Source organism: Thalassophryne amazonica, chromosome 19 (assembly GCF_902500255.1).
Source record: "Thalassophryne amazonica chromosome 19, fThaAma1.1, whole genome shotgun sequence".
Classification (NCBI taxonomy): domain Eukaryota; kingdom Metazoa; phylum Chordata; class Actinopteri; order Batrachoidiformes; family Batrachoididae; genus Thalassophryne; species Thalassophryne amazonica.
Window position 1 is genome coordinate 68,940,826 of NC_047121.1, and position 17,647 is coordinate 68,958,472.

The 17,647-nt window shown below is 39.6% G+C and overlaps 1 protein-coding gene across 4 annotated transcripts in view; it reads right to left on the reverse strand.

The window, feature by feature from the left end:
- The window catches only part of grhl1 (grainyhead-like transcription factor 1), a 35,795-nt gene that overhangs the window by 10,672 nt on the left and 7,476 nt on the right, over window positions 1-17,647 (reverse strand). For 2 of the 4 annotated variants that reach the window (XM_034159377.1, XM_034159381.1), the window contains exons 4-11: window positions 13,949-14,103; window positions 13,656-13,879; window positions 12,997-13,079; window positions 9,923-10,079; window positions 9,724-9,835; window positions 6,490-6,584; window positions 1,635-1,881; window positions 798-925 (exon numbers count right to left, since the gene is read on the reverse strand). In XM_034159377.1, the coding sequence (XP_034015268.1) occupies window positions 798-925; window positions 1,635-1,881; window positions 6,490-6,584; window positions 9,724-9,835; window positions 9,923-10,079; window positions 12,997-13,079; window positions 13,656-13,879; window positions 13,949-14,103 (1,201 nt within the window). The remainder of the gene's footprint in view (window positions 1-797; window positions 926-1,634; window positions 1,882-6,489; window positions 6,585-9,723; window positions 9,836-9,922; window positions 10,080-12,996; window positions 13,080-13,655; window positions 13,880-13,948; window positions 14,104-17,647) is intronic. The other 2 variants (XM_034159380.1, XM_034159379.1) reach the window with 2 other exon arrangements.

Here is a 17,647-nt window from a genome sequence, read left to right on the forward strand (position 1 = left end):
CTTGGAAAGCTGGTGATTTATGAGATCCTCACCCTCGCAGCCGTATCGATCAGCAGCTTTGCTGTTAATAGTAAATCTATTTTGAGAGTGAACACTGCAAAGTTTGAGTTTATCAGACACTGATAGCGGGGTCAACGTCATCCGCAAGACCAAAAATAATCTGCACCCCCTCCCACAGGCAAAGAAATGAGCAAAGTCAATATGTACACGTTCTATATGCCGTAAGACACTAAGTTTGAACGGCAGGAGGCAATTAAAGCACATATCAAGATTTAGTCTTTAAAATTAAGGTACTCTGGTTCCAACACCCAGAAATCTTAAGAGCAATAAATCCTCAGAACCACACAAACAAACTCCTGTTTCCAAATTCTGTTTTTCTCCCTCCAACAAGCTTCTGAATTTATGGTTGTGTTTGTAGTTCCTCTCATTTTTCCCTGCACAATCTGAGTATCGCTTTCTGAAATACAGCCTTCACCCTTTTATCAGTGATCCGAGCCAACAGCCTCTTTTCCTGCCAAGTGGCAACCATACAGGTCGCATTGACCTGGCTGATGAGTGGGTGGTGACTGGAAAAACAACGTACAAACTGTTTATGACCACCTACGATGATATGAATGTGCTCCCAAACAAACAAAAAAAGTAAGTTGTAAAGAAGACTTCAGGGTTTTCAGTATCTTTAAAAAAAAAAAAAAAAACACACACAGGAGTTTCTCTTATATCATAGGTTTTTCTTTCACATATCCTTCAGTGATGTCATAGAACTGCTTTGATGTCACTAGTCTTTGATTAGCACTCACATGGCGCTGGAAGGTAGAGAAGTGAATGTCGGGGATGAAGAGGACTGGCTGGGTCTCCAGGTCTGTCATCATCTTGAAGATGGTCACGTCGTTGCGTTTCTGGATAACAGGCACTTTAACATCTACAACTGGAAGTAAAAAAAAAAAAAAAAAAAAATCAAATATGTCAAAAACTCATGATTTAAACATATTTGAGATTGTTATAGCACCAAGAGAATGTGCTGAAACCAAAATTTAGACAATTCTAACAACTCTGAAGGGCAAACCTTCATTAAAATGAATCACATTTTCCAGTTAGGTTTTGTAGTGAAAATAGTGGACAATAAGGACAATTACATAAAAAAAAAAAAAAAAAAAAAAAAAAATGTTGAAGAGGTTGGGCCTGGCTTGGAACAGATAGCATCAAGTTCTGAAGGAAGATGCACAAAGGGATTATGTTTTTTTATCGTTTAAAATTTTCTTAATTTAGTTTTCATTTTATTTTAATTAAGACGTTGAGATATTTCTCAAACCAAAAAGGAAAATTGTGGTTCACAAGATTTGGCCTGGTTTGGCTTATACCCAACCAATAGATCAATTGGCCAATATGGACATTTAATTTACCAAATACCTCCAAACATCATTTGGATGAGAATCCTGTGCATTTTATTGAGTTCCGTGCTGATTTGTTTGATTATAACTTTGAATCCAAGTAGAAATAATTAAATTTTTGGTCCAGATTATGACAGAACTACGGCAGTTTGAAAATTTGTGGCAAAAAAAAAAAAAAAAAAAACGGGTTGCCGTGGTGACACGTGGAGCATCACTTCAGTAGTCTGCGTGCACCCCTGTACTCACAGGGTGCCAGGCCGGCGCTGAGCTCGGACACCTTGCCTTTCCTGCGTGACTGTTTCCGCTCTTCGTCGCGGATCTTGCGCTCGGCTCCTTTGTCACAGAACACTTTGATCTGGCAGTAGGCGCGGTGGATGGGCTTGTTGCTGCGGTTGTTGTAGCTGTAGGTGTCGATCTGCAGGTTCAGAGGAAGGCCCTTCACCCCTTTCTGAGAGGAGAAGTCCGTGCTCAGGCAGTTGACGGAGACGAAGATCTGCGGAGGAGGAGAATAGAAAATGGGTAAGATCAGAAGTGGACAGGATTACCTCCAGTCAACAGAACTACAAATCCATGTGATGTCATGAAGCCACTTCTTTAACTACAGGAGATAAAATGTGCAACATGAAGAGTAGGTATGGGATCACATGCAAACAGAACTGGAACAGAGACACCAAAAATAATATCAGAAAGACAGATTTGAAGGATGGTAAAATGCAAGTTTCTTATTTCTGCTCAATGGATCTAATCAGTTATATTTTTCATTATATCATATTCTGGATAGATGTTGCCAGAAGTGATTCTGGGGGTGTGATGTGACCTTCTCCTTGAGTTTGGAGAAGTGGACTTGTGAACAGAAGATCAAGTTCAATTTAAATGATTACTTGTTGGGAAACGCAGTTGAACCAGCTGAAGGTTTTCTGCTCATTCAACACCAGACTGCATTCGGTGTCACAGTGTGCCCCCTACTGGTTCCTTCGAGTAATTACACGCCAAAAACAAAGATCTGCAGAAAGCTAACAGTTCTAAAAATCTAAATGTTTGAAATAACTGACTCATTTTTTTTTCTTTTAATCTTATTAAATTTGCTATCATTTCTGGATATACCCATAGACACCAACACATACAATGCATCCAAAGAGTATTCACTGCACTTAACTTTTTCCACATTATGTTACAGCCTTATTCCAAAATTGATGGATTTTTTTGTTTTGCTCAAAATTCTAAACACAGAACCCCATAATGACAATGTGGTCTGAACAATTGATGTCTGAAGTGGCTTCTTTGAGGCCAAGTCCCCACATCCATGGTATTTTTGAAAATAGGGGTTTGTGCCTTTGTCTTTTTATTCTCATCTAGACAAGAAGTTTTAAAAATATCTGTCCACATGAAAATGCGAAACACGTTGTCAAATGCTGTCAAGAGCATTGCCAAAACAGAACCATGCTGTCTTTGGTGACCTGAAATGCAGTTTTTGTGCAGACAAAAGGCCAGAACGTGGCGGGTTGGGGGGGGGGGGGGGGACAGGGCCTTAGACACATTACAGTACTGTTGAACACACCTAATGAGGCATCTTATGACAGTTTTTAAAAAGATTTTACTACCTAAATTGTACCTCATATGATTATGCAGAAAATATTCAAGAAATCTGAATTAACATTTCAATCTATCCAGACATAAATATGGTGGTGAGTGTAACAAACATTGAGGTTCCAATAACATGGGATATAATCTTGACAGGCTGCCAGTCTATCACAAGGCTGCGTGAAGTCATTACTGTCCAAAACAAATAAATAAAAACCACATAGCATTTGACATCTTTCTCGAGGAGGTTATGTTTTCTTTTTATGTGTCTTAGTCATCTCAAAAGGACATTCATTTCAATAATTTGTGACGGAATGGTTGGCCCCGAGACCCACTGGGCTGGTGTTTATCCCTGGAGACAGCAGCATATAATGGAAGGTAGTCCATGGCTAGCCTGGATGGCTCGCCAGTGTTGGTTACTCCCTACACAAGGCACAGACCCATTTACAGCTGGATAGACTGGGATGATCCCGAGTCTTGTCCAAGGACAAAGACATTTAATCTGAAGTGGAAACACTGATAATTGGATGCTGCAGGAACATCTGATATACCTCCTACCTAGACTATACCAGATTTCATTTTGATCAAAAATCTCCTGTTGACAGAACAATGCCAAAAAAAAAAAGCAACCTCCTTGGCAATGCTCAAAGATAATAACAATAATAATAATTTCAAAATCAAAGATGAGGGATCAGATCAGAACTGAAATTCAGCATTCAGGATCAAAGAGCAGTGATCAGAACAACATCAGTAAAGCAGCAGACAAGAGACTAGTTAGAGCGGAATCCTGCAAATGGTGATACAAGCATCAAATTTGGCACAAATACTCCTTAGACAGTCCTCTTTTGGGGCAAAAAAAAAAAAGTGATTGGCCACTTGAATTTTCAAACAGTGGTCAGAAGGGGGTCAAAATCAAAAGATGCTCCAATCATATTGAAAAATATACCACATTATTTGCCTGATCATAAATATTCCAAAAAGGTATAGTTTGGACTATTTGCGACTGATTCTATGGAGTTATGGGGTAAAAACAGCAAGAATGTTGACAAAAGTGATGCAAATTATTAGGTGAATTAACAGGTTTTAAAAAAAAAAGGAATAGTTTGGACCATGTATCATGTTTAGTTATATTATAGGGTAACACATCTGGTTGCTTATGATGGTCTAGCAGTTAAGCTTGACCAGAAGATCTTCTGTTCAAACCCCAGCCTGACCGGAAAAAAGTCACTATAAGGGCCCTTGGGCAAGGTCCTAATTCCCCTAGTTGCTCCCAGTGTGTAGTGAGCAGCGCCTTGCATGACAGCATCCTGACACTGGTGTGTGAGTGCGTTTGTGTGAATGTGAGGCATAATTGTAAAGCACTTTGAGCATCTGATGCAGATGGAAAAGCACTATATGAATGCAGTCCATTTACATGTCATAGAATCCAATGAATGCTGATATCGTTTGACCTTTACTTTGCAGACCAAGCATTCAACACTCAAAACTATTACATTTATTAATCTTATTAGCTCAACCAATAATTTGCATTGCTTTATACCAAAATTGAAGCAACTTTAACTTTTGACTCCTATATAAACTGAAATTCACCCTTCTTGCCGTTTTTACCCCATAACTCTGAAACATTCAGTCACAGATAGTAAAACCTGTACCATCAGACAAATATGGTGAAGTTTTCAATTTGATTGGAGCATTTTTAAACTTTGACCCCTGTGTAATTCTTCAATTGACCCCCTACATGGCTGCCTACTGAAAATTCAATTGGCCAATTGTTTTTTTTCCCCCAAAAGAGGAATGTGTATTTGTGCTAAATTTGGTGCTTGTGCCACCATTTGATGGACTGTTACAGTTATCTGCTGTACTATAACAACAGAGACCATGTTGGACCTTGGTGGAGGTATGTGCTCCGAGTGCTTAATTACACTAAACAGTCAGACTGAGTAATCAATATGGAAGGGCTGCAGAGGAATCACTGGGCACGCACACATGCACACTCCTCTATGTCATCTGACACCTCAGTGAGACGGTGTGAACAAAACACACACAAGGATGAACATCCTATAGGCACAGGCCCCAAGTCATGAGATCGGCAGCTTCACATCCTGGTGTTTGCGTGCCACAGCAGTTAGTGCATGTGTCTGCAGGAGGCTCCTTTTGTTCTGAACAAAAGCAATCTTCTGCAGATCACGAAAGGAACTCAGCGTCTCCTGTCACCTCTCACACACCCGTCGGACAGGGTTTCATCTGTTAACTGTCAGAAACGCGCGCACCCACCACGCCACTGAGTTTCCTCGTCCCTGCAACCTTTTGTTTCTCCTGCGCGCTGCGTAGAAACGACTTAACGTGCTGCACCTTAGCGTCACAACAGGAGCGACAGGTTGGACCAGTCAACAGCGTTCTAAGTGGAGAGAGCGTGCACAAAGCTGTGCACAGCGTCTCAGATTTACACGGGGGGGATGCAGAGACAGCATCCTTCTCGTTTTCGTAACAACTGTTTTGAAGAAATACAATGAACAGAGTGGCTGATAATCACAGACAAAGACGCGTCAACGCCCAAAACTTGAACTGTGAATATGAAGGGGAAAAAAAAAAAAAAAAAAAAACACAAGAGAAACCTTTAGGATGATTGTCATTTACATCGTGCAAATCTTGGCGACACCTGGGTGTGAGATGCTGTACTGCCATGGTTAGTGTTGCTAGACAACAGGCCGGTCAAAAGTAGACACACACACACCCACCTACATCTGACTGATGTCATGGATTTTTTTTTTTATATAAGTGTAATGTCATCAAGCTCATGTTGCTTTTAATATTTTGAATTCTAGCATGTCAAAGAGAACATGTCAGACGCAGACACCTTTTGTGTAGTGGGTGAGGGGGGGGGGGGGACAGGGGCAGAATTGTGTGTGCAGAAACACAAAGTCAAGTCTGGGAGCATGCACTGGTGTCGTGCTTTGTAGGATCCAAAAACACTAAACCGCCTTGGGTGCTGGATGACAACCATCCGGGCAGACAGCCAGTCCATCCCCACAACGCTCAAACAAACATCTATGTACTGCAGCCAGGTGAAGTCTGGAGTTTGACCTTCTCCTGCCAAAGGGAACCTCAACACTCAGGCAAGTATGCGCCGTCTCATGCATAGAGAAATGCACCATGTGGTCAGAATTTCTCGCTTATCACAAGTAAAATTTGAGATTGAAATGGTTCATTACAGATTTCTGTGACGTAAGTCACAGAGCTGGATGTCAGATTTCTCTTAGAGACATGCCCACTGAGCTGGTCTGTGCATGACACACCCACACACTGACAAAACCAAAGCACCCCCCCCCCCCCCAAAGGGGGGTGTGGCTAGCAGTAGCTCATTTCCATTTAAAGCTACAGTTGTAACAGGTAGTTTCTTAGAGATCTTAAAAAAAAAAAAAAAAAGTGTATAGCTGCAAATTTTAAGACACCTGGTGACTTTGAATGGCTTATTTAAAATCAAAGTCTGTCTTGATGCATTACTGGACAAGTTTCTTACTTTAGCCTCTTCATTGGTGTCCCAAGTAAAGGAAATGGCATTATAGGAAATCTCTTCAATGTTTCCAATGGTGTTGAAACTCTCCTTGTAATCCGCTGTAACAGAACACAGTTGGCAAAAAAAAAAAAAAAAAAAAAAAAAAAAAAAAATCCACATTAGAGCAACATTAAGGAGTCACTTAATGACAGTCACCATGATGTAGATCATTTTCTAGATAAAACTGTCAGTTGTGCCACAAATTGTTATCAAAAACATCTTTGAAAGCCATTTTTAACTGGAGGAACATCAAAATTTTAATGGGTTTTTACTCTTATACCAGGTGACATTTACATAAAAATATTTAATTAGTCCTAATAAATGGCAGAAAAACAAACAGGCAGATGAGTTCACAAGTGTTCAGAGAGCACAGCGATGCCACGCTCACATTCAGCATTCTCAAACGGGGAGACAAAATGCCACATGGGCTTTTAAACAGTTAAGTTCACCAGAAATAACTAAACCTATTCCCCTTAAAATTGGCCATTATCTTGTCTACAAGCCAGATGTCAGACATTTGACTTTGATCGATCCCAACCAAAATAAAATCACTTCTTCACACCCATAAACCAAATCTATCCACCAAGTTGGGTCAAAACCAAATGAAGCATTCGTAAGATATGTAGATCTACTGTACTGTTGGAATACCAATATGCAGATGGGGGTTTGAATCCAGGATTATGTGTCAAGCTACCAATCTCATCAACCTGGTCCACCCAGCAGTGAGTCAGCCTTGAGTGGGGGAATAATGTGCGATGGATTGACATCCCATTCAGGGGGACTGGTACGCTCGCTTCCATTTCATGCTACAATATCCAAGGATCAGCACCAACCTGACGGGTTTCAGGACCTGTAAAGGACTTACTTCCTAACATATCAGCTGACAGCTAAACAGAGCTGTAGATGTCTTACAATCATTCAAGTCATAATTCTTTTTTTCACCTACTTAATTACTTGAGAACTAACAACATTAAATAATTTTTAAAATGAAATTTTGAGCAAGATCCTATCCAGTTCTGGTGATGTTCTTTTCCCAAATGTTGACCCACAGTGGACTTACACTTTTGCAGAATTGCAAAAGACAAAACATGATAGATATAGACAGACAACATAACATAGGCAACTCTAGGGTGCGGTCTCATAGGGCTGTAGATCCCCCTGGTCCCCTGAGAATTTCAAGAGGTCCACCGTAACACGACCAACTCAGGTTTGCAGGTTCAGTTTTTGTTCCACCCATGAAATGCTTCTACAGTAGACTGGGATCAAATGAGCAAACTGATGGAACACACTCAATGGAAGACTTTTTTTTTTTTTTTTTTTTTTTTTTTTTAATAGTAGTTCCTTTTGCTTTGATGTCCTAGCAGTATTAAATATGGATAACTTTATTGTAAAACAATAAACATTCAGGAGCCAGAAACGGAAAATATGATTACAAATGTCCAACATTCAAAAAGACGTAAGGAGAATCATTTATCTCCCCTCAGACGTATGACTGCCACAATTTAACACATTTGCCATTTTTACTTCCAACTGTTGTGTACTGTGTGTCAATTAACATTTATGTAGTCAGGACTTGAAACACACACACAACCTCAGGAGCCACAACTGGAAGACCAAGACAGTGAAAAGTTTTCATATGAGCTGTAAATCAATGTTCAGTCACTGAGAATTAAGGCACTTTGTAATCATTTGTCAAATATATATATATAGAATATATGGAAAGCATTCACCTCCACATTTTATGTTACAGTGTAATTTTTTCCCTTCAAAATTCTACTCAACACTCCATAATGACAACATGAAAGTTTTTTTTTTATTCATTTATTTTTGCAAATTAAAAAACAAACTAAGAAATCACATGTACTGTACATAAGTATTCACCCTTTGCTCAATACTTTGTTGATGTACCTTTGGCAGCAATTACAGCCTCAAGTCTTCTTGAATATGATGCCACAAGCTTGGTGCACCTATCTTTGGGCAGTTTTTATCCATTCCTCTTTGCAGCACCTCTCAAGCTCCATCAGGTCATATGGGGAGTGTCGGTGCAGAGACATTTTCAGATCTCTCCAGAGATGTTCAATTGGATTCAGGTCTGGACCACTCAAGGACATTCACAGAGTTGTTCTGAAGCCACTCCTTTGATATATTGGCTGTGTGCTTAGTGTCATTGTCATGTTAAAAGATGAGCCATCGTCGAGATCAAGAGCACTCTGGAGCAGGTTTTCATCCAGGATGTCTCTGTACATTGCTGCATTCATCTTTCCCTCAATCCTGACTAGTCTCCCAGTTCCTGCCGCCGAAAAACATCCCCACAGCATGATGCTGCCACGACCATGCTCAGCACAGAATTTTGTTTCTCATGGTCTGAGAGTAATTCAGGTGTCTTTTGGCAAACTCCAGGCGGGCTGCCATGTGCCTTTTACTAAGAAGGGGCTTCCTTCTGGCCACTATACCATACAGGCCTGATTGGTGGATTGCTGCAGAGATTGTTGTCGTTCTTGCCTCTCCACAGAGGAATGCTGGAGGTCTGACAGAGTGAACATTGGGTTTTTAGTCACCTCCCTGATTAAGGCTCTTCTCCCCTGATTGCTCAGTTTAGACAGCTCTTGGAAGAGTCCTGGTAGATCTGAACTTCTTCCATTTATGGATGATGGAGGCCACTCTGCTCATTGGGAACTCCAAAGCAGCAGAAATGTTTCTGTACCCTTCCCCAGATTAGTACCTGGAGACAATCCTGTCTTGAGGTCATCAATTCCTTTGACTTTGTGTTTGGTTTGTGCTCTGACAACTGTGAGACCTTATATGTGCACAGGTGTGTGGCTTTCCAAATCATGGCCAATCAACTGAATTTACCCCAGGTGGACTCCAATTAAGCCATAGAAACATCTCAAGGTTAATCAGTGGAAACAGGAGGCACCTGAGCTCAGTGGCAAAAGCTGTAAATACTGGTGCATGTGATGTCTTTTTTTAAAATACATTTGCAAAAATGTTAAAAAAAAAAGAAGTTTTTTTCCACATCGTCATTATGGGGTATTGTGTGTAGAATTTTGATGGGAAAAAAAAAATTTCATCCATTTTGGAATAAAGCTGTAATATAAAATGTGTGTATATAAATAATAAAAAACTGATGGACATATGAATTACAAGCGTGACACCAGACTGTTCTGGAAAGTAGAGATAATTTGCTGCTTTTCTTACCAATGTCAAGACACCTCTGCTTGGCCGTGTGCTGTCTGGAGTGCCAGTACTTCCAGTGTTTGAGCTGATCCTCTCTGCACTTCTCCTCTCCAAACACCACCATCACCACACTCTGGAAACACAACGGCACAGCTGCTGTTTCATTTTACAACCACCGCATCATATAGAAAAATGACGGCACACTCTCCTCCTGTCTTACCCTGACTTTGGTGATTGGTTGCTGTACACCTTTACTGTTGTCAATCTCCCTAAGCGTGATTGGGTAAAACTGACCCTTGTTTAGGTACGTCATTGTGCCATCGCCGGTCTTCTGACGAAGAGACTTGGATGCTTCCAGTGTGTACTCAAAATTGCTCCTAAAACACAGCAGAATAAGTTTTTAAGTTTTGTTTTTTAAAAAACATTACAATTCATGCATCCTTTAACCACTATGGAAACTGACGTTTTTAATTTGACACACTTTCAACAAACACATCGGTCAACACGTCTAAAAACCATAAAATGTACTCAATTAAAAAAAAAAAAAAAAAAAAAAAAAAAAAAGTAGCCTCCAGGTTAAGATTTTTTTTTTTTTTTTTTTTTTTTTAATTGTGATAATTGTTCATCCCAATAATCTTCATTTATTTGCACTTAAATGCTCTTTGGACTTTACTGGACAGATGATTTATTATATTTAGTTGATATTGGCCCACAGGAAAAACTATACAATAAAAATTAGTTTTAGCTTTCAATAAGATGTGTTGTGATTCCAGCATTTTAAGGGCTTTTTATATTTGTACAGAATGTTTAGTAATTGTGGTATTATCATTAATCACAATTACTATGGCCAAGGTAATCATGACTCAGGAAAAAAAAAAAAAAAAAAAAACATCCCATGCCTAATATACACGTACAGATTGGTATATTACAGTGTGCAGTTTTCAAAACTGCATTTTGTTAAAACAGTTAATACATTTTGTAGGTGTGAAAGTGCATGCACCGTTGCGCAGTAGAGCTCATCTCCACAGCAGTTCATCCCAACAGGACACCAGATATTAAAGTTTGTACTCAAAAATGTCCAAAACGTATTAAGGGCGGAATATAGTTTGAATTACAATGGGTATGAGGGGGTCTGATCCCTATAATTAACACCTAAAACCTACCAAAAGAGGTAAAAACAAAAGGTTTCTGGGGTTCAAAATTTTTTATATGCTCCTTACTTGCAACTAATAATATTACAATACATTCTGAAAGAGTCTTGTGATATGATTTCAGACACCCCAGAAGTGAACCACACCATTTCTCAATGTGTATCAGGTGAATGTAAGTAGCTTGTTTGAAACACTTTCCATTCTTACCTTCATAGGGTATAAATTAAGTGATGAAGTGGGAGGTTTTCCCTTACCCATGTTTGCTACGCGCTTACTTGGGGGTGTGGTTAAGTTTAGCACCTTGCAGCAACTTATATTGTTGTTTGGCACTATATAAATAAACCGAATTGAATTAAATGTGTGTATAGATGAATGCCTGTTAGCCATTTACTAATTTTCACCTCGAGTTTCAGTTTAACTAGCTAATGTTGGCCAACTAATGTCAACTTTAGGTAGTTAATGTTAGCTAAGACAAAGACTAGCTAATTTTAGGTATGCTAGCTAGTGTTAGACAAGAAGCTAGCCCACAAATTGTCACCAATTTGCACCCTTTGAACTGAATTGAAGATTTATTTTCAACATAAAAAAAAAAAAAAAACACAACAACAATAACAGACAACATAACGGTTTCACCCTGGAGTGGAAGCAACACAAACTAAGTTATTTTCGAGGTAGTGCATTACCTGAGTGCCCTCTAGAGGCAGTTTTTTTGGTTGGTGAAAACGTCTCTGAACTGAATACAAATACATGTAATTTGGTCACTTTTTAAAAAGGGTCAGACTTGTCAAAGTGTACAGTGGTTCATTTCAGTTATCTTTGTATATACTGTAAAGCTCACTGTTCAAGGCCATGATCGCTATCAGTTGGCAAGTTAGAGACAAAACTAAACCAGCTGATTTCAACAGAAACACATACAGCCCAAGCATGTTTTCACCGCGCGGTCAGTCGTGAAAGTATGAATTCTTGACTTCAGATTAGCCACTTCCCTGGAATTGACGTGGCACCGACCTCGAGAATACAAATAGGAGGGAAAAAAAAATGCATTTGAGTTCAACAATGCCATGATAACTACACTATTCACAATAAACAAGTGATAGTTATTTACAGAAAGAAATTTGTTACTTCCTCCCAAAACATCAATCGAAAACAACGCCTACTGACAAACTGAGTTTTTGGCTCTCAACTTGTAGACCTGACCAACTATAAAAAGCACACATCAAGTAAATCAAATAGAAATAAAAGTATTTCTGTAGCATACTCGGCCATGCCGCTTAGGGAATAGCCCTGTTGTGTCTGATGATTTGTGGAAGTTAATGCTGGATTTTACGGTCACAAATATCCAGTTTTACCAGTGCGTAAAAACTGATATTTACTATGTATACAGTTTTTTGTACCAGGCTGTAAACAAGTTTATTTCTGCTCTAAGTTTGAACATGTATGAGAATCGACTCACTTTTAGAGTCAGCCTCAAGTGGTCAGTAAAGGAACTGCAACTTTTTCTTCTTGAGGCTATGCCTCATTTGGAACCATCGAAGCTTCCTGCTTGTTTACAACCCCTGGACCTTCGCTGAGTTGAGAATGTTCATTAATCTGCCCAATATGCACACTAATAGAAGTGGGAGCCTTTTGGTATGTTTAAGTATAGGTTTTAGGTCCTTAATCCCCCAAGGTGCTGCTGGTGTGTAGTTTATCACCTTGCATGACAGCACCCTGACATCACTGTGTGTGTACACACACACATGTATATGGGTGAATGTGAGGCATCATTGTAAAGCACTTTGGGCATATGCATTAACTGGAAAAGCCCTATAAAAATACACTCCATTTATCATTTAAGTGCAACTGTTTATAACCTTAAAAGTTAGGTTTTAAATGTATTTTAATGCCTGACTTGATAGAAGATGAGGTTAAAGTTGAAGAGACATGATTAACTGGGGACATGTGTAGTCGCTACAACCAAATCGTGACCTAAAATTCAGCGTGGTGTCAAATCGGGACCAGATAGGACTGTTCACACTCGTCTTTCACACGGAGCGGAGTCTGGTGTCTCCCCTGTGACTGTCGTGAATGAGGCCATTCTGCAGTGAGGTGTTGACGCTGAATGACGGAAGTTGGACGGCGGGCCGCCGGCAGCACAGCTTACCCCGACACAGCGTCAAACGGATGGTAGTCATCAGCTGAGATTGAGGCCATACGCAACTGGAGATCCGCTGGGAAGGAAAACATCTGCATTGTGGAGGGAGGGAGGGAATGGAGAGAGAGATGTTAGACGCTTCTACGATGAAAGAGATACTCCACACCTTCAACAAACGAGGATGTTCAGCTCGGTGCGCCTCGTCCTGCAGAGGACTATTTTAATGTCATGACCCTCGGGGACATACAGTGTCTCTTTTTTCAGCTTGTGTAGTTTTGTTAATTCACTCTTTGTTCGTATGGAGCTCTCCCCTCTGTCACACCCCCTTTAGGTTTATAAGAGATTTGATGGGTTACTCTTTTCTGCTGTAATTCCCCTCCAGGTTAAAAAGAGAAAGGGGAGAGAGAAAGGGCTTTGGCTGTCGTGGGAGAAAAGTACAGCACTTTATTGTGTTGGTGAGACAATGGCATAATAACACACCAGCCACTATTTTGGCATGTTAAGAAAAAGAAAAAGCAAAACAAGGGAAGGCTGAGCCCACCGCTGGCTCCATGGGATCAGGTGAAGGCCCCATTGTCTGATGGGAGAGATCTGAGAGAGTGAGGAGGGGGTGGAGGAGAGCAGTAGTGAGTGCAGAACATGAGGGTATGGGATCCAAACACACGCACCTCCTGGGAGCCATCCTTGAAGCCCTCTGAGAACGTGGAGTCCGGGGGCGTGCGGGACTGGGTGCTGGGACTGAACTGGTTGAGCTGACGGTCAAAGACACCCACGTGGTTGTCGGTTTCGGCACAGTTGTTTGGCACGGTCACGGAGAACCCATGGGTGGGTGCCTCAGTCTTGACGGGTGGGTAGTTTGGCACGGCAGCAATGGAAACTGTGACGGTCGTATCTGAGTAAACCAGAGGCAGATCAGTCAACTGTCTTCAAGATGAGGTTTATATATCTAATGTGAACAGACCTGGTGAAGGAAACTGGCCCCTTTTGTCCTGTGCCAGATGTAGAATATTGAAGGGTCCCTTGAGGACCTGGATCCTGCTCTCCGTGTTACCTTCTTGGAGCGGAGCTACGGTGTGTCCAGCCTGAATCTGGTGCCTGCAAGGTAACAGAGCAGAACTAGTAGATTACATTAGATAGAACTTTATTGATCCCTTGGGAAGACTTCCTCATGGAAATTGAAGTTCCAGCAGCATTGAATAGCAGCACACAGGGTAAGAAGCACACAGTATCAAAAAGTGGAAAAAAAAGAAGAAAAAAAAACAGTTTGCATGATGATGCAGGAATTAAAGTATCAATCATATTATTACTGTTTAAAAACTGGGGCTGCATTGACATTAACAGCTGAAATGACAATCTGACAATTTTGCCATAGATATACACTTTTTTGTTTGCAAACATTCTGATCTGATACTTCTCATAGTAGATAAAGTCACATCAAGTCCACAACCACATGTGCAAGATAACAAATTTGACATGAGGAGAAAAAAAAAAAAAAAACGACAACTCTGATGTTATAGTCTTCTGTGGATGTGAATGGCACAAAGGTGATTGGAGCCGAGATGTGAGCATTTTTCTTCTATCAGTCTTTGTTCTACTGCATCATGAAGCTGAATAACAGCTGAGGCAACAGACAAACGTTGCACTGTGTGCAGTTTGCCCAAAGATACAGATGATTACAACTCTTTTGGTGTTGTCATGGGTGTACTGTCTTCCCTTACTACTTGCACAGTGGCTTGTTTTTTTTTTTGTTTTTTGAGATCTTCCTACTCCAGGGTGATTAAAGAGACAGTATCATACCGTTTGTGTTTCTTAATGAAAAATGTGAATTAAGTACAAGACATATCTAGTGACTGAAATGTTCACATATGTCACAAGGGTTCAAAAAAGACAAAACATTTTGTAACAATCTGGAAGGACTATTCAGTCATACACTGGCCTAAAGAACATAAGCCAAGTATATTTAATGTTGTATTTCTTTTTCTCAGTGTACTGAAGACATACTTAACCATAATTTTTTGTGTGTTATAGACCTACATTTGGCATAAGTTGCACCGGAGACACAGGACCTCCCAAACTAAAAACATTTGCATTTTAGCAAATGATTTAATTAACCTTTAAAAACAAACAAACTTATAAAATAACATAAAACATCATTAAAAATTATATCTGCTTTTTTAAGCTTTTTTTTTTTTAATCACTTTAAGATTTGCTCTAAAGCTAAAGTGCATGGCAAACAAATTATTGTGGTTGTTAGTTAAAAAAAAAAAAAACTGCACAACTTTCAGTCCAGAAAATACACATACATACACACATACATACACACATATATACATATATATAAATGCTTAACACTTCAGTGCACACAAAAGGCCTCTTTCTCTCAAACATTCATAAATTTATTAAAATCAACTTTAGTGAGCACTTCACCTTTGGCATGATAAACCAGTCACCTGGCTGGTGTGGCATAATCAAGATGCCAATTAAAAAGATTACTAGCATGTTGCCCGTGGGGATCTATGGGCTCTAGATTGGGTAGTGTTTATAAAATAGGTAGCTGACATTTTTCAAGTGCGGTAATAAAGTTTCTATAATGTTTTTAACTGAAAGTGCAGAAAATTATTTGTATTTATTATTTGGCACTTAGTTGAAGTTATGTTTTACAACTGGCAAGGTTAAGATCGTTCCTTTGTTCAGAGCTTGTCTGGATACCAGGGACTTATTAATAGCGATGCAAGTGACCATTGTTCACTGTTTTTTTTTTATGTAATATCCCCAATTTCTCCAAAAATATTAGTTCTATCAACTTTGTTTTCGCAGTGTTCATCCTTGAGCCAAAATACATAAGCATACCAAACGGGAAATACCAGCTCCCCCCAGTTTCTCCGTGATTGAAGGGACACACACACATACACAAAGGCCACTTGGCTTTTAATATATAGATTATTGCACAGATGTGCCTTGGGCTTATTACATGAAAGGTCACTTTAAAATGTGCTCTTGATCTTAAAAAGCTCTTGGTGAAGTAACTGGATGGACAGTCCTGTGCTAACATTGTTACATGTGGGCTGCAGTTGCAAGACTTGATTGTGAACAATATTGGAAGCAGCTTATGATAGTGAAACTCAGTTCATGTGCAACAGCTCTGGTGGCCATTTCTGAAATTGTGAAAATTTGCTAAAATTTTTTAGATAATTATCTTTTGTGTGTACATATAGATGTAGTCTTTGGTCATTCACTTCAATGCATGAAAATAAATAAAAATTGAAGTGTTGTATTAATATATTTGTTCAGTATTTGTTCCCCCCTGCCATCCCCTCATTGCCCCATCCCCGTAGAGACGGTGCCTGCTCCCAGACCACCAATAACCAGTAAAAATCTATTTAAGCATAAAAATTCAAAAAGAAAAAAATAATATAGCACCTTCAACTGCACCACAGACTAAAACAGTTAAATGTGGTCTATTAAACATTAGGTCTCTCTCTTCTAAGTCCCTGTTGGTAAATGATATAATAATTGATCAACATATTGATTTATTCTGCCTAACAGAAACCTGGTTACAGCAGGATGAATATGTTAGTTTAAATGAGTCAACACCCCCGAGTCACACTAACTGTCAGAATGCTCGTAGCACGGGCCGGGGCGGAGGATTAGCAGCAATCTTCCATTCCACCTTATTAATTAATCAAAAACCCAGACAGAGCTTTCATTCATTTGAAAGCTTGACTCTTAGTCTTGTCCATCCAAATTGGAAGTCCCAAAAACCAGTTTTATTTGTTATTATCTATCGTCCACCTGGTCGTTACTGTGAGTTTCTCTGAATTGTCAGACCTTTTGTCTGATTTAGTGCTTAGCTCAGATAAGAATTATAGTGGGCGATTTTAACATCCACACAGATGCTGAGAATGACAGCCTCAACACTGCATTTAATCTATTATTAGACTCTTGGCTTTGCTCAAAATGTAAATGAGTCCACCCACCACTTTAATCATACCTTAGATCTTGTTCTGACTTATGGTATGGAAATTGAAGACTTAACAGTATTCCCTGAAAACTCCTTTCTGTCTGATCATTTCTTAACATTTACATTTACTCTGATGGACTACCCAGCAATGGGGAGTAAGTTTCATTACACTAGAAGTCTTTCAGAAAGCACTGTAACTAGGTTTAAGGATATGATTCCTTCTTTATGTTCTCTAATGCCATATACCAACACAGTGCAGAGTAGCTACCTAAACTCTGTAAGTGAGATAGAGTATCTTGTCAAGTTTTATATCCTCATTGAAGACAACTTTGGATGCTGTAGCTCCTCTGAAAAAGAGAGCTTTAAATCAGAAGTGCCTGACTCCGTGGTATAACTCTCAAACTCGCATCTTAAAGCAGATAACCCGTAAGTTGGAGAGGAAATGGCGTCTCACTAATTTAGAAGATCTTCACTTAGCCTGGAAAAAGAGTCTGTTGCTCTATAAAAAAGCCCTCCGTAAAGCTAGGACATCTTACTACTCATCACTAATTGAAGAAAATAAGAACAACCCCAGGTTTCTTTTCAGCACTGTAGCCAGGCTGACAGAGTCAGAGCTCTATTGAGCCGAGTATTCCTTTAACTAGTAATGACTTCATGACTTTCTTTGCTAATAAAATTTTAACTATTAGAGAAAAAATT